This window comes from Triturus cristatus, chromosome 11, assembly GCF_964204655.1.
Source record: "Triturus cristatus chromosome 11, aTriCri1.1, whole genome shotgun sequence".
Taxonomy (NCBI): Eukaryota; Metazoa; Chordata; class Amphibia; order Caudata; family Salamandridae; genus Triturus; species Triturus cristatus.
In genome coordinates, this window is record NC_140594.1 from 1089239376 (window position 1) to 1089261991 (window position 22616).

General features: G+C 42.1%; 1 protein-coding gene across 2 annotated transcripts in view; it reads left to right on the plus strand.

The window, feature by feature from the left end:
- SLC7A14 (solute carrier family 7 member 14) overlaps positions 1–22616 on the plus strand; it is a 302417-nt gene that overhangs the window by 234257 nt on the left and 45544 nt on the right. For both annotated transcript variants that reach the window (XM_085635468.1, XM_085635469.1), the window contains 2 exons: positions 6940–7157; positions 15217–15363. In XM_085635468.1, the coding sequence (XP_085491594.1) occupies positions 6940–7157; positions 15217–15363 (365 nt within the window). The remainder of the gene's footprint in view (positions 1–6939; positions 7158–15216; positions 15364–22616) is intronic.

Below are 22616 nucleotides of genomic sequence, written 5' to 3' on the forward strand. Positions count from 1 at the left end.
TTCTCCTTTGAACTGTGTCCAAAAATGGTGTGAATAATCTGCTAAAATATTATTTTGGCTGATATTTCTGCCACTTTTCTCATGCACCAATAAACTGTTAAAGACATATCTGAGAATTTCCGGGCGACACATGATGTTACCACAATGGCTCCAAGATGTTCTTTTCAAATATTGTTGGAGAAGCATCCTAAAGATTTGTAGCAGGAGAAATTTCAGTTAACACAATTGCTGGTCATTTATTTCACCCTACACACTTACTTACCATCTACTTCCTAATCCAGGAGAATTTGTGTTTTCATTGGTAACAGTCAAACATGTATCCAAAGGACTTTCCACGTTTTCAGGTCGATTACTAGTGCTCCCTAATTGGCTTTCATACCCCAGTAGCTATCATATGATGTTTCCATCTAATCAATTCCCACAGCTTGTTGCATCAGTTTTTCTTCACAACAGTGTTGTACCAAGAGGGGGGCCTGATGGATGGGACCCGTGCCCCAGCTCACTTTGTCCTGCTCTCCACTGTTAAATCACTCCTCCATAGCTGTTGACTGTTGCTCAGAGCCAGGAGACGACACAGGATGAAAAAGTAGATACTTCACCTTGCCGTACACATAAATATGTTATGTGAGTCTGAATGCTTGTTAAAAATCTTTAAATATGACTTTGATTGTATGTGTATATGTATCTCTATCTTATATACACCCAAAGTCAGATTTAAACACTGTAGGCAAACATTTATATAGGTATAGTTTGTACCCCCACACACACAGATAGGCATATATATTTAAATATTACAGAGTGGCAGTAACCATTCTGTAGTTATAGTTTGGATTCCCGGATATAGGAATTTCTCATAAATGTGGTTTCTGATAACTTTCCGCCCGTTTAATAAATCCCGATGAAACTTTGCAGACATATTCTTCCTTCTACATCGGCAGATGATGCAAAGTTTTGTGATGATTGGTCAAGGGGGTGTAAAGATAATAGGGGGGTCTCAAAACTCTTTTTTCCACCAATGCATTTTCCTTGGAAAATGCATTGGTATATCTTGCATAGCGTGAAAATGGCTGAATGGATTTACATTAAATTTGGCAGGATTAGACATTATGTTGCTCAGAAGTTCATTTTGGTTACTACTGGTAAGTATTTTTGAAGTTCAAAGGATATCTGTTGCCTTGGTATTTTTTCAAAAATTCACGGTATTTTGCACAAGTCATTAAGTGATTGACTAATGACAGCTTGTACAAAAGTTAAAGGCAGCCGTGTTGTTTTTAGGTGCACTTTGCCTGTGTTCTGGGTTTTGCCCTTAGATGTAGGTAAGTATTACTTTGATCTATTTCCACTACCTAGTGCCACTTTATTAAAGTGGTAATAGGCAGGTAAAATTTTTACAGAGTTCTGCAATACTCCCTCAGTTGTACCGCAGTACCCAAAAACTATTTATAAAAACTATGTTAAAGGATTCAAAATGCACTTTAGCACCCTATATTTTACAAATATAGTGTACTATAGTGTATTTTCCATTGTTCCCATATTTGAATCTTCAGTAAAATGTCTACGGAGTACTGCGGTATTACCTACAAATTACCACACTACTTACATTTTTTTTTCAAATGTGCAGTTCTTCCTAAACTGCTATAAGAATATATAGAAATGTATAACATTTCTCTACCTAGTAACACTTTAATAAAGTAGGCAGAGAACTGCAATAAAACCTACTACTTATCTACATCTAAGACCCTATCCCAGAACACAGCGGAACACTGAAAGCAGACAAAAGTTCATGATAAGTTTATGGCTGCCTTTTACCTTTTGTAAACAGAGCCATTAGCCAATCACATTTTGCCTTATCATGTGCATGTCCCGCAGTATACTGCAAATTTACTGTGGTACACTGAGGAACAATATCTAACGACTCCATTCCACTGTATGCCACAACGCTATATGCCCCTCCACTGTATGCTAATGAACTGTACACCCCTCCACTCCAGGCCACTCCACTTTATGATACTCCAGTGTACGCCAAAGCACTGTATGCCCTTCCACTCTACGCTAATCCACTGTCTGCTAATCCACTGTACACAACTACACTGTACAACACTATACTCCATGCTATTCCACTTTATGCCACCCCACTGTGCCCATCTTGAGTGTACCTCACTGCACTTTCTGCTATTCCTCTGTACGTCACCACACTTTACGTCACTCTACTTTACACCACTCCACTCTATGCCACTCCACTCTACGACAATTAACTGTAAGCTATTACACTGTCCATCAATTCATTTTACGGCACCACACCTTCAAATTATTATAGTTTTTTGCACCTCCAAAAACAGTGTATTCAAATCGTTATCCACACTACATTAACTATAACTCTTGCCTTCTCCATGCACTGTGTATTCTGTTTTATATTATCTCACTTATCTCATGTAAAATTATAACAAGAACAGTTATGACATCGTTAATCATATCTTTTGTTAGAAAACAGTGCATAGTAGAGTGGCAATGAGTTAAAGTAATGTGGCTACTAAGTTGAATAGACTGTGTACGGAGGTGTGAAAGTAAGAATAATTTGAAGGTGTTGTGTAAATTATGAATTGAAGGTATAAGTTTAGAAGTTTAAATTAAACGACTTTGGTTTCTAGATAACTAATAAATGAAGTTATGTCAATTTAAAGGTGGTGCGTAAACTATAACCAATAACTGAAGAATTTCTAATGCTTTAGTATTTTGAGTGTGGTTTGTATAGAACAAATACACCTTTGGTTATTTCATTGACTGTATATATACATGAATACATATGTACACACTCTTCACAGTTGCTCTTTGTAGGTGGACCCATCAGTTTTATTTATGCCCTATTGTGTGCACTCTCTAAAAATTACTTATAGAGAAGTCCCTTCTTTTCATTGAAATTGGAGCGCCTGCTTCTCTTATTACAACTGGTTCAATTTTTAAAAAAAATCTGACGATGCTCAGTGAAACCTGTGTTTTTTAAGGCATTGAACTGCTTTAGTCTTCGAGAAATAAAATGGCGCCATCAGCATATACCTATAATGCTTCTAGAGGAACCAGGTGTTATAATAAAAAAGGATTATTAGGGAGAAATGGTATGAGGAGTTTCAACTCAGTGCCTTTAACATCCAGATAATAGTATTATTTTGTTTTCTAAAGTGGTTGAAAATGAGAGGGATATGCTCTATTGCACTGCAGCTCTGTTAATATTAACATCAATATATATTTCTCCCACCTTCTTCAGGCTTACAAAAACATGTTTTTTTCAATAGCTTTATCATCATTGAGAGTATAATACAAAAATACTCATGCATGTCTTCTTGTGCGAGGAGACTGCAAAACCTATTAAAAGGAGGCTGAACATTTGAACAGCAAAGGTTCTAGCTCAATGCACTGTTCCCCACAGACTAATAACAGGATCATTAAATGAAATAGGAATTGCAAACAGAAGAAATGAAATATTACCAGTCTGCCTCCTTCTTACATCTTTTTTTCATTATAAATGCTGCTTGAGAGCATTTTTCGGTACATCATTGATGCCTTGCTCTGAAAGTGTTGGCCATGTCCTCGATTCCGTACACACGTAAGAAGTAAATATATATCAATTGCAATCAACCATCAGCAAATGCAATAGGTCTATTTTGCTATTAAATGCCATTGCACAAGGCATACAATGAGAAAAATTGCTATGAGTTGGAAGTATCCTTGACTGTAGCGAGACCTAAAAATATGAAGCATCCAAAGACAGTAATGAATCTAAAAAACTGTGCTCTGCAGCTGACATGAAGGCAGAGTGGCAGGTGTAAACAGTTTAGGTTCAAAAAGGTAATTTTTACGGTGGTGCAGTGCTTTACAATGCAATCCATTACAATGCATTGTCAATTACAACGCAATTTACTATTCTAACTCCACCAGGGCGTTGTAATGGGGAATGCATTGTAATGGTTTGAGGTGTAAAGCCCTGCAATGTAAAAGATTTTGAGGAGTAAAAAATGCGAGGTAGCGGCATGCGTTGTAAAGCAGTCAATGTAAAGGATGTTTACCAGCGATGATAGGAAAAGGCTGAGAGAGGAGGAGGAGCAAGCCCTGATGGGGAGTGAGGGACCAGTTAGAAGTCTGTGACTGGGAGTATTGATGATGGGGAGCACGAGGACAGAAAGTGAGAACGGGAGTATCGGAGACAGGGAGAAGTGCAGTGAGGGAGGTGTGAGAGCATGTGTGTATCAAACAGAATAGCAATAGAGAGACAGGCGGAGCCAGCGAGTGTAAGAGAACTAGTTGATGCCGCTCCTCTCCCCACTAAAGCATACTCTAAATAGTAATGGAATGATATAACCTTCCACAAAATGCAATGTGCTTGGGTGCCATCCCTTTCGACCAGTGGCAAACCTTGAAACCTACTTGAGAGTCAGTGGCTGTGGGGTGTTTATCCAAAGAGCACTCTCCCTGTATCACTGCTTTCAAACTACACTGTTCAAAGTATTAGTAATGTGAGGTAAAGTTGTCTGAGTCAAGAGCTAAAAATTGTGGGATCTAGGTTGACCTAACAATGTAAGACATTATTATTCAGTAAAGGTGATAATTAGAGAAGGTTTGGCAACTCAAGCACCTCCCGGTCAATGCATTGCTTACGGGACAACTGATAAAAATTACATAGACATAACAATATTTGTAGCTTGACAAAAACTTCACTATGATGTGATAATAAGAATAATATTGGATTTGTTGTATAATTTTAACTTCTAATTAGAATAGGGTCAGGTGTAATTAAAACCAAAAATTGGAAAGATTACAAAAGTCACAACTAAGCATTGCACATTACTAACAGCTATTGGAGTACTAGTATTATCACTTTCCATGTAAGGTCAAATGATTATTCCGCGTGTTGTATTTTCTACTTTGTAAATTAAAGGCGAAAACTGAGCGCATCATTTAGAGAGAGTGGTAATGGATATCTGCCCAAAGAATTAATGGCTGTCCCAATTGCCCTCATCTTTGTTTGTCCTTCGCTGCATTAGGCTTTGAGATTGAGACAGAGAGCCTGATTTAGAGCTAGGCGGACCCCCTTCATCCCTCCTTGGCGTCGGTTACAAGTACTCCGTTTAGATGAAGGAGTCCCTCCCATGTTATTCGGATGTATGCTGGCTGAACTGCTGTCGGCATTGACAGACTGTTTACCGTCGTGTAAGTGGTGCACCTCTGTCGACGTGGCAGACTCCATTGTTCCGAGCCAATGTTGTGCTGGTGTTGTCCTAGCGGCGGGTTCCTCACGCAGTGAGTCCCTAGTCGAGTGGAGACTGGTAAGTACCACTTTTATAATGTGTCACTGCATATAAAGGTTGTGTGTGGTTTAAAAATATATGTAGGTAATGTGTCATGCCCCTTTTTGTACATAATCTAAATTGGCTCAGTGGAATGTAGTGTGCATTCAATAGTGTGTGCATGTTGTATGTGTCCTTTGCTATATGTACAAAAAGGGCCAAGATACATTACCTACATATTTTTTTACACCGCACACAACCTATATGTGTAGACCCAATATAAAAGTGGTACTTACAAGTCTCCACTCCACCAGCTTTTGCAGACAATACACTTTCAATTAAAATTACCATTACATATTACTGACATGCATTTTTAATGATAACACTATTCAACACACGAACAATAATGCATGAAAATCGACATCACCTAATGTATTGATTTGTTATGATCATATTAAAATGTTTGTTTTGATCACACTTCAGAAATAAAAGAAATGTGCTTCATTTGTGCTCTCATAATTGAGATAGATTCTGAAATATTTGTGCAGCTCATTTGCTGGCATTTCAATTGTATTGTGTGCAAGAAAAAAAAAAATCTTTGATTCATGGAATACCCTGCAGGATTGTCACATAAACCCCTTCACTTTGCAGTCAGAGACAGAAAAGTAAACAGCAGCATCCTTCAGAAAACAGCCTAACATTTGACCTCTGTTTGAATGCACAGCAAATGTGACAAGATGAAACAAAATATAAAGGCTTGTTTGTTGCTCATTCACTTCTGAACTCCAGCACGGTTATTTGGGGGTTGCTTCAGCTATGTCTTTGGCATGGGCGTGAAATTGAGGAGTTGATTGTTTGTTATGCTATTAATAATGAGCACATAAACAAGCTCGTAGACAGAACATTGTTCCTCACAGACATGCTAGATTGATTAGCTGGTAGTGGCAGAGACAAGCAGGATCAGTCACACTGAAAGAGATGATGCAGGAAAACATTAAAACAAATACAGTATGTTTACTGCTGCGAACGAGACAATAAAAAATGCACGTACCCTCTTGGAAAAGAAAAAAAAGAGTTCCCAGAAATCGAGCACTGGTGGAGGAGTACAAGGGATCAGTCAGAGATGTGGTAAACAGAGTATGCTCCACAGGGGGGAGAAAGATGTGCTGGACAGACTACAAAGATAAAGTCAGCAAATAGAAAGCAAGCAAATATGAGTTACAAAACACAATGCCAATGGCAAGGAATGGGCGGAAGGCATTCCTTAGGATGCTTTCTGCATGTCCCCAATATGTCTTTGTACGCTGGTAGGCTTCGACCTAAAAAGTGTGAACTGAACTAAAAGGTGCATGATTGACAAGGGCATTTTTCAGGTGCAAGTGTGGCTACTCTTTGAAACATTATGTGTAGTTTGTGCCTGAGTAAAAACACGTAAAATGTTTTTTATGACCTGCGGTGTACATCTCAGAAAGGGTAAGTTCATAAGTTGTGTAAATTGTAATGATTTTGTAGATGCTAATTTCAAATGTCAACTACACTTGAAAAAGCTAACATTTTTTATTATATACTAGAATCAGAGTCAGAGACTACACTATACATACATTGTTTGAATCATTGTTCTCCTTGCCCATAACTTACGAGGCTTCATTATCTTTGTTAGGGAAGGGTGATGAATCCTACCCAGATCTACTTGCCTTGCTGATTGGGATAATAGTGACACTCATTGTCGCAATGGGAGTGAAGAACTCAGTTGGATTCAACAATTTTCTCAACCTGGTCAATCTGGTAGTTTGGATCTTCATGATATTTGCAGGTTTCTTCTTTGTCAATTCCGAAAACTGGACCGGTGGACAGTTTCTACCATATGGATGGTCAGGGGTGAGTTCACTTCTTTAGAAACTCCATTACAAATGCATCATGCTCTGTTGTACAGAAACATGGCGGGTCATCGAAGTACTTGTTGGAAATTGCTGTTTTAGGATGCAAAATATTGACCTTTATTGTTTGATTCATTTAGTTCCATACCATAAGCATTTAATGTAAATTGTAGGATTAGAATCCAGAATTCCCTTTGGTCAGGGGCTTCAAAATGCAGAGATAACCTCCTCTTCTTTGTCAGAACCCCTGTAATTGCTCAAACTTTAGGCTGGGGAAATATGAGTTTGGTGGGGCATGCTGTTTACCTTACATTACAGAGCAACTGTTGATCAGGGCCAGCTCTAGCGTGGTATGACTGTGCAGACGCACACAGCACTGACCTACCCTGACTCAACATAATGTACTGCAAAGGTTGAATATGCCTGCTGCAAAGACTGTGTACCATGCAGATCACCAAACTGTATTTTATGTGGATAGCTCAGTTGGTTACTGCTTTTCTCACAGAGATCCTTTTGTTATTTGTGGTTCATAAGTTGTAACGCTTTTCGCCCTAAGTGGGATGGGTATTCCCAGACGTGGGACCCGTGCTCACTACGCCACTGGAGTCAAGCTATCCTGGCTGATGACGGCTGATAGCCAGAAACCGGTCCTAGGATGCTTGATTCCGGTCCAGGGAAGACATGGCTTGGCAGTTCTGGCTGGACTGTTCCCATGAGGCACAGGGTCAAGACTGATTTGCATATGGCCATGTCTACAAACTGGGGTGGCGTAGTGGGCAAAAGAATGATGGATTTAACCCAGATCTCTTGACTGGGGGAGAATGTCTGCATTGTCAGCATTCCGTCCATCATTTGTTTGTTGTAACGCTTTTCGCCCTAAGTGGGATGGGTATTCCCAGACGTGGGACCCGTGCTCACTACGCCACTGGAGTCAAGCTATCCTGGCTGATAACGGCTGATAGCCAGAAACCGGTCCTAGGATGCTTGATTCCGGTCCAGGGAAGACATGGCTTGGCAGTTCGGGCTGGACTGTTCCCATGAGGCACAGGGTCAAGACTGATTTGCATATGGCCATGTCTAAACTGGGGTGGCGTAGTGGGCAAAAGAACGATGGATTTAACCCAGATCTCTTGACTGGGGGAGAATGTCTGCATTGTCAGCATTCCGTCCATCATTTGTTTGTTGTAACGCTTTTCGCCCTAAGTGGGATGGGTATTCCCAGACGTGGGACCCGTGCTCACTACGTCACTGGAGTCAAGCTATCCTGGCTGATGACGGCTGATAGCCAGAAACCGGTCCTAGGATGCTTGATTCCGGTCCAGGGAAGACATGGCTTGGCAGTTCGGGCTGGACTGTTCCCATGAGGCACAGGGTCAAGACTGATTTGCATATGGCCATGTCTAAACTGGGGTGGCGTAGTGGGCAAAAGAACGATGGATTTAACCCAGATCTCTTGACTGGGGGAGAATGTCTGCATTGTCAGCATTCCGTCCATCATTTGTTGTAACGCTTTTCGCCCTAAGCGGGATGGGTATTCCCAGACGTGGGACCCGTGCTCACTACGCCACTGGAGTCAAGCTATCCTGGCTGATGACGGCTGATAGCCAGAAACCGGTCCTAGGATGCTTGATTCCGGTCCAGGGAAGACATGGCTTGGCAGTTCGGGCTGGACTGTTCCCATGAGGCACAGGGTCAAGACTGATTTGCATATGGCCATGTCTAAACTGGGGTGGCGTAGTGGGCAATAGAACGATGGATTTAACCCAGATCTCTTGACTGGGGGAGAATGTCTGCATTGTCAGCATTCCGTCCATCATTTGTTTGTTGTAACGCTTTTCGCCCTAAGTGGGATGGGTATTCCCAGACGTGGGACCCGTGCTCACTACGCCACTGGAGTCAAGCTATCCTGGCTGATGACGGTTGATAGGCAGAAACCGGTCCTAGGATGCTTGATTCCGGTCCAGGGAAGACATGGCTTGGCAGTTCGGGCTGGACTGTTCCCATGAGGCACAGGGTCAAGACTGATTTGCATATGGCCATGTCTAAACTGGGGTGGCGTAGTGGGCAAAAGAACGATGGATTTAACCCAGATCTCTTGACTGGGGGAGAATGTCTGCATTGTCAGTATTCTGTCCATCATTTGTTTGTTGTAACGCTTTTCGCCCTAAGTGGGATGGGTATTCCCAGACGTGGGACCCGTGCTCACTACGCCACTGGAGTCAAGCTATCCTGGCTGATGACGGCTGATAGCCAGAAACCGGTCCTAGGATGCTTGATTCCGGTCCAGGGAAGACATGGCTTGGCAGTTCGGGCTGGACTGTTCCCATGAGGCACAGGGTCAAGACTGATTTGCATATGGCCATGTCTAAACTGGGGTGGCGTAGTGGGCAAAAGAACGATGGATTTAACCCAGATCTCTTGACTGGGGGAGAATGTCTGCATTGTCAGCATTCCGTCCATCATTTGTTTGTTGTAACGCTTTTCGCCCTAAGTGGGATGGGTATTCCCAGACGTGGGACCCGTGCTCACTACGCCACTGGAGTCAGGCTATCCTGGCTGATGACGGCTGATAGCCAGAAACCGGTTCTAGGATGCTTGATTCCGGTCCAGGGAAGACATGGCTTGGCAGTTCGGGCTGGACTGTTCCCATGAGGCACAGGGTCAAGACTGATTTGCATATGGCCATGTCTAAACTGGGGTGGCGTAGTGGGCAAAAGAACGATGGATTTAACCCAGATCTCTTGACTGGGGGAGAATGTCTGCATTGTCAGCATTCCGTCCATCATTTGTTGTAACGCTTTTCGCCCTAAGTGGGATGGGTATTCCCAGACGTGGGACCCGTGCTCACTACGCCACTGGAGTCAAGCTATCCTGGCTGATGACGGCTGATAGCCAGAAACCGGTCCTAGGATGCTTGATTCCGGTCCAGGGAAGACATGGCTTGGCAGTTCGGGCTGGACTGTTCCCATGAGGCACAGGGTCAAGACTGATTTGCATATGGCCATGTCTAAACTGGGGTGGCGTAGTGGGCAAAAGAACGATGGATTTAACCCAGATCTCTTGACTGGGGGAGAATGTCTGCATTGCCAGCATTCCGTCCATCATTTGTTTGTTGCAACGCTTTTCGCCCTAAGTGGGATGGGTATTCCCAGACGTGGGACCCGTGCTCACTACGCCACTGGAGTCAAGCTATCCTGGCTGATGACGGTTGATAGCCAGAAACCGGTCCTAGGATGCTTGATTCCGGTCCAGGGAAGACATGGCTTGGCAGTTCGGGCTGGACTGTTCCCATGAGGCACAGGGTCAAGACTGATTTGCATATGGCCATGTCTAAACTGGGGTGGCGTAGTGGGCAAAAGAACGATGGATTTAACCCAGATCTCTTGACTGGGGGAGAATGTCTGCATTGTCAGCATTCCGTCCATCATTTGTTTGTTGTAACGCTTTTCGCCCTAAGTGGGATGGGTATTCCCAGACGTGGGACCCGTGCTCACTACGCCACTGGAGTCAAGCTATCCTGGCTGATGACGGCTGATAGCCAGAAACCGGTCCTAGGATGCTTGATTCCGGTCCAGGGAAGACATGGCTTGGCAGTTCGGGCTGGACTGTTCCCATGAGGCACAGGGTCAAGACTGATTTGCATATGGCCATGTCTAAACTGGGGTGGCGTAGTGGGCAAAAGAACGATGGATTTAACCCAGATCTCTTGACTGGGGGAGAATGTCTGCATTGTCAGCATTCCGTCCATCATTTGTTTGTTGTAACGCTTTTCGCCCTAAGTGGGATGGGCATTCCCAGACGTGGGACCCGTGCTCACTATGCCACTGGAGTCAAGCTATCCTGGCTGATGACGGCTGATAGCCAGAAACCGGTCCTAGGATGCTTGATTCCGGTCCAGGGAAGACATGGCTTGGCAGTTCGGGCTGGACTGTTCCCATGAGGCACAGGGTCAAGACTGATTTGCATATGGCCATGTCTAAACTGGGGTGGCGTAGTGGGCAAAAGAACGATGGATTTAACCCAGATCTCTTGACTGGGGGAGAATGTCTGCATTGTCAGCATTCCGTCCATCATTTGTTGTAACGCTTTTCGCCCTAAGTGGGATGGGTATTCCCAGACGTGGGACCCGTGCTCACTACGCCACTGGAGTCAAGCTATCCTGGCTGATGACGGCTGATAGCCAGAAACCGGTCCTAGGATGCTTGATTCCGGTCCAGGGAAGACATGGCTTGGCAGTTCGGGCTGGACTGTTCCCATGAGGCACAGGGTCAAGACTGATTTGCATATGGCCATGTCTAAACTGGGGTGGCGTAGTGGGCAAAAGAACGATGGATTTAACCCAGATCTCTTGACTGGGGGAGAATGTCTGCATTGTCAGCATTCCGTCCATCATTTGTTTGTTGTAACGCTTTTCGCCCTAAGTGGGATGGGTATTCCCAGACGTGGGACCCGTGCTCACTACGCCACTGGAGTCAAGCTATCCTGGCTGATGACGGTTGATAGCCAGAAACCGGTCCTAGGATGCTTGATTCCGGTCCAGGGAAGACATGGCTTGGCAGTTCGGGCTGGACTGTTCCCATGAGGCACAGGGTCAAGACTGATTTGCATATGGCCATGTCTAAACTGGGGTGGCGTAGTGGGCAAAAGAACGATGGATTTAACCCAGATCTCTTGACTGGGGGAGAATGTCTGCATTGTCAGCATTCCGTCCATCATTTGTTTGTTGTAACGCTTTTCGCCCTAAGTGGGATGGGTATTCCCAGACGTGGGACCCGTGCTCACTACGCCACTGGAGTCAAGCTATCCTGGCTGATGACGGCTGATAGCCAGAAACCGGTCCTAGGATGCTTGATTCCGGTCCAGGGAAGACATGGCTTGGCAGTTCGGGCTGGACTGTTCCCATGAGGCACAGGGTCAAGACTGATTTGCATATGGCCATGTCTAAACTGGGGTGGCGTAGTGGGCAAAAGAATGATGGATTTAACCCAGATCTCTTGACTGGGGGAGAATGTCTGCATTGTCAGCATTCCGTCCATCATTTGTTTGTTGTAACGCTTTTCGCCCTAAGTGGGATGGGTATTCCCAGACGTGGGACCCGTGCTCACTACGCCACTGGAGTCAAGCTATCCTGGCTGATGACGGCTGATAGCCAGAAACCGGTCCTAGGATGCTTGATTCCGGTCCAGGGAAGACATGGCTTGGCAGTTCGGGCTGGACTGTTCCCATGAGGCACAGGGTCAAGACTGAATTGCATATGGCCATGTCTAAACTGGGGTGGCGTAGTGGGCAAAAGAACGATGGATTTAACCCAGATCTCTTGACTGGGGGAGAATGTCTGCATTGTCAGCATTCCGTCCATCATTTGTTGTAACGCTTTTTGCCCTAAGTGGGATGGGTATTCCAAGACGTGGGACCCGTGCTCATTACGCCACTGGAGTCAAGCTATCCTGGCTGATGACGGCTGATAGCCAGAAACCGGTCCTAGGATGCTTGATTCCGGTTCAGGGAAGACATGGCTTGGCAGTTCGGGCTGGACTGTTCCCATGAGGCACAGGGTCAAGACTGATTTGCATATGGCCATGTCTAAACTGGGGTGGCGTAGTGGGCAAAAGAACGATGGATTTAACCCAGATCTCTTGACTGGGGGAGAATGTCTGCATTGTCAGCATTCCGTCCATCATTTGTTTGTTGTAACGCTTTTCGCCCTAAGTGGGATGGGTATTCCCAGACGTGGGACCCGTGCTCACTACGCCACTGGAGTCAAGCTATCCTGGCTGATGACGGTTGATAGCCAGAAACCGGTCCTAGGATGCTTGATTCCGGTCCAGGGAAGACATGGCTTGGCAGTTCGGGCTGGACTGTTCCCATGAGGCACAGGGTCAAGACTGATTTGCATATGGCCATGTCTAAACTGGGGTGGCGTAGTGGGCAAAAGAACGATGGAATTAACCCAGATCTCTTGACTGGGGGAGAATGTCTGCATTGTCAGCATTCCGTCCATCATTTGTTTGTTGTAACGCTTTTCGCCCTAAGTGGGATGGGTATTCCCAGACGTGGGACCCGTGCTCACTACGCCACTGGAGTCAAGCTATCCTGGCTGATGACGGCTGATAGCCAGAAACCGGTCCTAGGATGCTTGATTCCGGTCCAGGGAAGACATGGCTTGGCAGTTCGGGCTGGACTGTTCCCATGAGGCACAGGGTCAAGACTGATTTGCATATGGCCATGTCTAAACTGGGGTGGCGTAGTGGGCAAAAGAACGATGGATTTAACCCAGATCTCTTGACTGGGGGAGAATGTCTGCATTGTCAGCATTCCGTCCATCATTTGTTTGTTGTAACACAATTCTAATATAGCATAGTGACCCATGAGATTGTGCTATCAAAGAGCTGAATGCAAACTCCAACGCACAAGGTTGAACCTTATGTTTTGTCCTAGTCTTTCATCATCCTATTGTTGTTAAAAATGTTAGCTTGGGTACAAGTACTTTTTAATTAGTAAAGCCAACCCCAACCAGTGTTGTACGTTTTAAATCCAGAGTTTGTGCTTCTTCAGACCAAACACTCTTAAAATATACTGCCTTCTAGTATGGATGACATGTAATTCCTACACCTTCTAATCATCATTGTCATATGTAACATTTCCTATAGACTGATTTACACAGGTATGATTCAACGCCTCTATATAATGTGTATGTGATGTTCTCTGGCACCCTACACTGATATGAAAAGCACTATAAAATAACTGACATGCATGCGAGAGAGGGGCTATCGACAGGTGAGGGGCATTGTTGGAGGGTAGCAGTGAGGGAATTTGTGGAGAATGAGGTCAATCGGGGGTGCCAAAAACGATTGTTGCACCGGGCGCCACCACACTAATACCATCCCTGCTGTTGATTCTGGTACACCCAATCCATGCAGCACGTGGGCTGGATAATGTGGCCTACATCATTCTGAAGCGGAGGTATGACAGAGTTGAATCTTAATCCCCACTGCATTAAATACAATTTTTGGGCATTGTCCTCCATATACCTCATCTCGGCTTTGTGCCACATCTTGGCCTCCCATTGTGCACAAGCTCTATCCCCCATGCCTACAACTCATCAATATCCTCCAACCACATATCTCACCAGACAACTTTAATAAGGTTGTGGGGAGTTACAATGTTGAGTTTGACTAAATGATTCAAGATATATATGAGACTATGATGTCCACGCCGTAATTTCTAAGCTTTCTTCTCCCTATCCAGGTCTATACTCTATTTAGGCAGAACAGGTCTGAGACATGCAGACAGTGCACCGTTCTGCAGATGAAGATACCTTTGTGGTGACCCATTATTACTTAGGTCTGCTATTGCACACAGCTCTGTAGCAAATTATGAATTTATATTTTTGCAAAAAATGCAAATGACTTCAACATTTTCAAATACTTCTTACAACTTAGAAAAGAATGCTAAAGCAGCATTTCAAAACAAAGAGGGTGTTCTAACCTCATCCATTATATTAACCCCACTACTGTCCATATGAACTATTCTATATAGTGTATTTTCAGAAGCATGGGCAGTGAGCTCCTTGATTAATGTGTGTCTTCCTAGGCTTTGCTGTGCCAAGCTGGCTCTCCGTGCTTCATACTAACAGACAAATTGCATTGTTCCCGGACAAGACCTAATGCTTACCAGTCTCCACCATATTAGAAAAGCATACCACGTATTACATTACATGTAAAACTAGTCACCATTTGTGTCTGAATATTGGCAGTATATTTCCTGGATGAGCAATGTCTATATTTTAATACTTCTATATGATTAAATGACGTTATCTTGCCATTTATTGCTCAGACTGTGATCAAAATATAATATGTAAGTCATGCAATACAATATTGTCATCAATTATTTCATTCAAAGTAACAACAATAGTAGCATGCCTTTATTCCAAATGTAAGACATGTTTACTCATAATACCCCTGTCCTTCATGGTAACCAGAGGTTGAATAATCAATGTATCTGTAGTTTTACAAAGTATTGAAATGATTATGTATAATATTTTGTCATTTTATTAACAGGTACTGAAAGGTGCAGCTACATGTTTTTATGCTTTTATTGGATTTGATATTATTGCAACCACTGGAGAGGAAGCAAAAAGTCCAAATACATCAATTCCATATGCTATAACTGCTTCCCTTATCACATGTCTAACAGTTTATGTCTCTGTAAGTACTCAGTTTCATGTTATATGATACATTCCTGCTGCTTTCTATATCTACATAACTTCTGCAAAACATGCTAGGTTTGTAAAATGTTTTTTGTTATGAGTTAAATTTTTTATTATCTCCCACTTACTACTTGGAAAATGAAAAGTGCTATCCCTAAATTGAAGTGCTATCTGTTTATCCAAAGATGGCAAATTCTTTAACATTTGACAAAATCACAAATGTAAAGCTTTTGACAACCCAAACTGTCTCTTCACTTGAATGGAAAAGGAAGGTTTAATTAATTATTTACTCAAGTTCTAACAAATTCTTTACAGCATGACACCATTAGGTTTTAATAGAAGTATGACCTATTCAGCACCTAATGGTGAGGAAAACAAATCTAGGAGCAACAGACCGAAAATAATTTTCCTATTAAAAGGTTGAGAGTTAATGTTTTCAATACGAAAAGGGCCAAAGAGGTACAGATGACAGTGTATAGTGAGCACTCTGGAAAACTAAGAAAAAGGAATGACTGTGTAAATGTCAGAGCACAGGAGTGACTGGAAGTACTGGCAAGCAATGAGCTATACTTTAAACCTTTTAGTACCAACACTGCAGAATGTAAAGCAAAAATGCCATAGCGATGAAAAGACATCTGAAGCTGGTACAATTCATTGCTGTATTGTCTGTTTTCAAGTAGCCTAGTGGAAAACATGGCCTTAGGAGATCGCCATCTTGTTGAATGTAACTTCCCTTGAGGAACACACAGGTAAGTAGCAACTATGAGATAAAGACAATGCCTCTTTGATTGCCCTGCCAGGAAATTCCACTAACACCAATGTATACATTTTAGGCATCAGCATAATTTGTGGGGAAAACCTGAGGAGACAGGGTGCTAGAGGAACACCTCACAGACTTACCTGGGTTTCTACGGATAAAGAACTGGCATAGAAAAGCATATCATCCGGAACACATAAAGTACCCCTCCTCACAGGCATATGCCTGCCATGTGTGAGAGAGGGTGGAAGAATAATATCTGTACACATTTTGAATAATATCCTAACATCGGCAACAGAAATATTGGGATAACTCAATATCACACACAAAATAGAAAGACAAAATATTGTGTTTGCATGGTTTATTTGTCAAAATGCAGAGTCAGAAAGATAGTAGACTAGAATATCATCAAAAACAGGCAAGCACATCTATTTTAATATATGTAACATTATTATATTTAAATAAATTCAGGCATTAAAGTTGTACACAATAATATAATTACAAATAAATAGATATAATATTTCAAAAATATATCAAATGAAATTAAAAATATAAAAATACATACTTTAAAAAACTAAAACATTATTCAAGCAAATAATACAATTGATAAAATTCACTTACATTAATATATTAATAATTATAACTTGAGTAATTAATTTATTAAACCGTCCTTTTTCATTAAAGTGAAGGGACAGTGTGGGTTGTCAAAAGCTTTACAGTACACAGAAGTTGATAGTTAGCATATGTCAGGCATGATGATTTGTCGATTGGTTTTTAGATATTTCACCATCAGTCTGTATTAAATGGAAAATCAATTCAGGTACCAAAGGCAAAGTAAAGTTTCTTATCACTGATCACTATTTCAGCTATCTGTTTGAATGAGATTTGAACATACATATCTGATTCCTGCTCTAGTTGAAGACATACTCAGGAATAGCAGTCAATATTCAGCACTTAATTGCTGTGGGTTATTTATCGTTTTATTATTTTTAATAGCAGAGACAAGGCACACAGGATGTCAGAGCCCTGAGTATGTTAAAATATAATAACAATAAAAGCATTGTAAAGATACATATTCTGGCTAAAGGGAGTGGATTGGTGTTTAATAACTCTAAAACTGATAAGTTTGGACGTTGGGCTATCACCGATTGCAGTCATCAAACAGGGCAAAAAATAACAATCTGTGCTATTTATGGGAGCAATATAGATGACCCCGTGGTCTTTGATGAGGTCTCCAATGAATTAACACACTGGCCTCTTCCGGCCTTGGTCTGTGGGGACTTCAATATAAACCTTCCAATCAACTGGTCCTTAAATGATGACTGGGTCTATAAAGGTCGAAAACCTAAAGTATTTCGCTCTCTTAAAGATCTATGTCTGGTACATGGACTTGTGGATAGCTGGCAGACTTCTAATCTTAACACTGGTGACCCTGGCTATACCTTTTATTCAAATCCACACCGTACACATACCAGAATCAACTACATTTTACTCTCAAGCTCATTAATTAGGACCTCCCAAACTGTCAAACTGCCCCGGGTATTATCTGACCACAACCCCCTTTTTTGCACATTGACTACTAGCTTAACTAAATCAGAGCCTAACCTGTGGTCATTTGAAAAAGCATTATTATATGACCCTCAGTATCTTACACACATGAAAGACTGGATACCAAAGTTCCTAACAGAAAACATTAATAGTTCATCAATAGAGGTTGTGTGGGATACGTTGAAAGCAGGGGTCCGGGGCGAGACTATGTCATATTCACTCCGAGCAAATAAACGAGAGAAAGAGGAATTCAGGAGGCTACAGGATGAACTTATATCAGCAGAAGTAGGACTCATTAGTGCTACTAGCAATATAGACTTAACCAGGGATATCTCTAATACCTTAGCCCAAGTAGCAGTCGCCAAAGCAGCTATTACTAATATTTTTACAGATAAGGCAATCCGGAAAGCCACGGTACGAAAAGAATTAGTTTATGAAGTTAATGAGCTAGTGGGACATCAATTGGCAATGCGATTACGACAACAGGCCAATGCTAATTTAATAAGGGAGATTGTAGATCCAGTGGAAGGACTGTTAAAGGACCCAGAGCTGATCAAGCAAGCATTCTGGAGGTTCTATAAAGAACTATACATGGACAGCAGCCATGGAGACACCATAGAAATAGAAAGATACCTAGAGAATTGTGAAGCCGTAAAGCTCGAGGTAAACGTACAGTTGGCTCTAGAGGAAACTCCGAACATGGAAGAGGTTTTGACTGTTGTTAAGAGCCTCCCTAAAGGAAACGCAACAGGGCTGGACTGCATCCCTTCAGAATTTTATAGTATATTCTTAGACGAAATTAAACATATACTTAGTGATCTAATTACACATATCTTCTCCGGGGGGGAACCTCCTGGCTCTTGGTCCAAGGCTAGAATTGGTATTTTTGCTAAAAAAGGGAAACCCCCAGAACAGCTAGGATCATACCGTCCAATAACCCTTATAAACGCTGATTCTAAAATATACTCTAAAATTTTGGCAAATCGAATTGCACCTATAATACACAAAGTTATCGTTAAAAGCCAACATGGTTTCGTTCCTGGAAGGTCAACGATAAATCACATTCAGAGGGTTATTACACTCTTTGACGGAACAGAAATTACCGGAGACCGTATGGCCCTGATACTCTTGGATGCAGAGAAGGCCTTTGATAGGGTCTCCTGGCAGTTTCTCTGGAAAGCAATGGCGACGATGGGATTTCAAACCAAGTTTACTCAAGCGATACAAAAAATGTATAATAATCCTAGGGCCGTCACATCTGTTAATGGAAGTCTAACTAAGGAAATCGTTGTTTCCAGAGGAACTCGCGAGGGATGCCCTTGTTCGCCATTGCTTTTTGCTATATATATAGATTTTTTCATCTGCTACTTGGAGAAAAACAATCATATAATCCCCATTTTATCACAGGGATATGTAACAGAAACACTAGCATATGCGGACGATATTGCTATAGTTACTGCAGACCCTAAGGTAGCAATGCTGACCATTGAGACCGAGGCCAGGAAATTTGGTCTGGTCTCTGGTTATGCGTCAAATCAAGGAAAGACACAAATTGTCTTAAATCAAAAAATTCTGATGGACGATCCTAGGGTTGTGCAGGGAGCGACATACCTGGGGGTGACAATCTCTTCTAAACTAGAGGAAGTGGTGGATTTAAATCTTAAGCCACTACTTAACACGATACAAAAAGATCTACGACGATTAAATAATCTCCACCTTTCCATTATTGGAAGAACTAATGCAATTAAAATGGTGTACTTTCCAAAGATCTTGTATGTATTCAGGGCAGTCTGCCTAGAAATATCAAATCAGTGGTTTACAGTAATGGAACGTATCTTTTCTAGATTTATATGGTCATACGCACAACCCCGGCGAGCATATAAATATCTTACTCTTCCTAAGGACAGAGGTGGGTTAGCACTCCCTAATTTATGGAGATATTACTGGTCATGTGTGCTTCTATACAGTAAGGAATTATTACAAGGATGCAATAACACAGAGGAACACACCGCTTCAATCTTTCAGCTATTGGTGGGGAACTCCTGCTATGGCTATTTTTGGATACACACACATGATAGCTACCATAAAAAGGTTAAATTTAAGACTCTATATAGCTGTTTTAAGGTATGGAAGGCTGTAAAAAAAGTGCTAGGAATAGGACGATTTTCATACTACACCCCAGTATTAAATAACCCAATCCTTCCACCTACTATCTTCAAAGATAACTGTGTTAAGAAATGGTACAACTTTGGAATAACACAACTAGGAGATTTTTATACTAATCAGGGGATTAAATCTTTTGAAGTCTTGAAAAGAGAATTCGGCCTAGATTGGCGGGATTTTTTTAAATTTCTTCAGAATAGGGCCTTCCTAACTCATAAATTTGGACTAAGAAACATCTGGGAAGAATCTACGGTTGCAGAGATAATTATACATTCCAAGAAACATTCGATTGGTGGAGTGTATGAGTCATTGTTGGATAAGCTTCCGGATGATCTAGATAAAATGGCAATGAATTGGCAAAATAAACTCAATATTTCTAAAGAAGGATTTCTAGGCTCCTATAAGCTAGCTCAAACGCTTCTTATCTCCACCAAACTTCAGACACAATTTTATAAAACCTGCTTTTTTCTCTATTATACACCGAACAAGATTGCAAAATGGGGAACTGGTAATGGGACTTGCTGCCCGAAATGTAATCTATTTAAAGCAGACTCTATCCATATCTTTGCCTCTTGTCCAGTGTTAATACCTCTGATACAAAACATAGAGAAGTTTTTAACTTCTGTTCTTCATAGAAAGGTTGTTCTGCCTCCAGAGGCAATGGTACTTGGGGTGGCTGGTTCAGATAAACTTGAGGACAGCCATGATCTTATATTTGTTGCCATGGCCGTTTGGCGGCTATGCCTAGCATCGGCCTGGCTAGACCCGCTACCACCCACTTTTCAACAGTGGTTAGCTAGGCTTTTAGCGGTGCATAATATTGAGATAGCTATTTATAAGCGGAAAGGCAGAAGGCGACAGGAAAGGGGCATGAATATCTGGACTCCTCTTGCACTTTGGCGAGATTTACACCTTTGATTTATTTCCAATGCTGCAATATGTCTATGTTATTTTCCTAGCTGTTTTCTCTCCCTTTTTTCTTTGCTTTTTTTTTTTTTTTTTATGAAGCATGGAACATATTCTGCAAGATCTCCTATAATGGTTATGTAAATACGATAAACATAAAAATGTATGATGTAAATGTACAGAATGTTTACCTGTCGGGGGTGGGGGAATAAATATGTTAAAACCAATAAAACTATTTAAAAAAAAGAAAAAAAGAAGAAGCAAGTGAGTTTGTGAGGGTATCGCTATATATTACGGAGGCCCTAAAGTAGCAAGTCTTTTTTGAAAATCATATGTGAGCACATGCGGTATAGCTCAGCTGGGGTAAGTTCTATATTCTGAAGATGGACATGCGCGCTATATTTTTGTATCTAAGGGTGTGGAATCTCTGCAGCCCATTAAGCTTGAAGGAAGTGGCCCTTAAGGGCCACTCGGGTTGCTTACAACCACCTGCTATGCCTTCCTAAGAATGAAGAGGCGGTCAGACAGTAGAGAATACAAACTTGCATGTTTATTGGCAATACTCTACACATGAGTCCATCATGACCTGCACCCTAAGATGTCTGACGAGGGACTGGCCCCAACCGTCTACAGTGAATAATAATTCCTCCCGAGAAGCCTCCAACCCCGCTACCAGTGGAAAAGTACCACCCTGGGCTGATCATGAACAAAGAGGCACAGCAGGATGAGCTAACACCTCCCAGATGGGTACATATTATCAGGAATCCAAGGCCACGGTGCTGGGTCTCAGCTCTCCTAACGTGGGAGCAGAAACTACAAATTCAGCTAGGTATGTGAAGGCAAACAAGCCTATTCATTAGTAAGTCGAGAAACAGCTTTGAACAAGAGAGAAAATAATTACGAAATACAGTGTTCTGCTGAGCCAAGCAATACGAGTAATGAGGCCTAACTCAGGCACAGTCTAAGCAGCCTAACAGGAATTACGAAATGCAAAATGGAGTCACACTCGCTAACTGAAGCCTGCACATTACAGGGATAACTCAGCGGGTTGCATAACGTGAATACAAATGGTGTCTATATAGCCACACATTGCTAACCTAACATAGCATGAAACGAGTGTGTTGCAGGGGTGGGAATTTGAAACCTAACACGCTTGATTACCCAAAGATGGTAAGCTTAAAGGACAGGATTTGATGTGGGAACACAGTGTGTCAATTTCATTGATCACCGAGACAATTTTTAAGATGAAGCTCATATCATGGGGAATACGTTGGAGGCGACCCACATGGTAAAGATGTAATAAAAAAGCTGTGTGCCAGTAAACAGTTATCCAGATGCATGGAGGACTGTATATTTGGGTGCTTGTCAAAAATTAGGTTGATCAATAAGAATACATTGACTGGGGTAGCTACCCACCTCAAGTAATAATCAAAATCCTGGTTATGGTGAACGAATAAAGTCATTAAATAAACCTGAGCTCAACCCCTGGTAGCAATGGCAGAGAGCAGACAGGCTTAGCCTAGTAACAATGTGTAAAGTATTTATGCAGTACCAACACAGTAACAAAGTTAAAACGGAGCAAAAGACAAATTTCAAACCAATTCGGAAAAATAGAGAATACTTTAATAAATAAAATGACACCAAAACAATAAATATGCAAAAAGGAAACCAGAGAAATGATTTTTAAAGTGTGAATTAAAAATAGCTTCAGAAAGCATTAAGCTTCAACTGCAGTCATTGTGTTTGACTGGTACCTAGGCATGAGTTATGGCATCCGCAATGGAGTGTGGGTTGGATCCCATTTCTTCATCTGTCCTAAGTACAAGAGGGAGAGCACGGCTTCTCCTTCAAGGCACTTCTCAGGTCTCCGACACAGC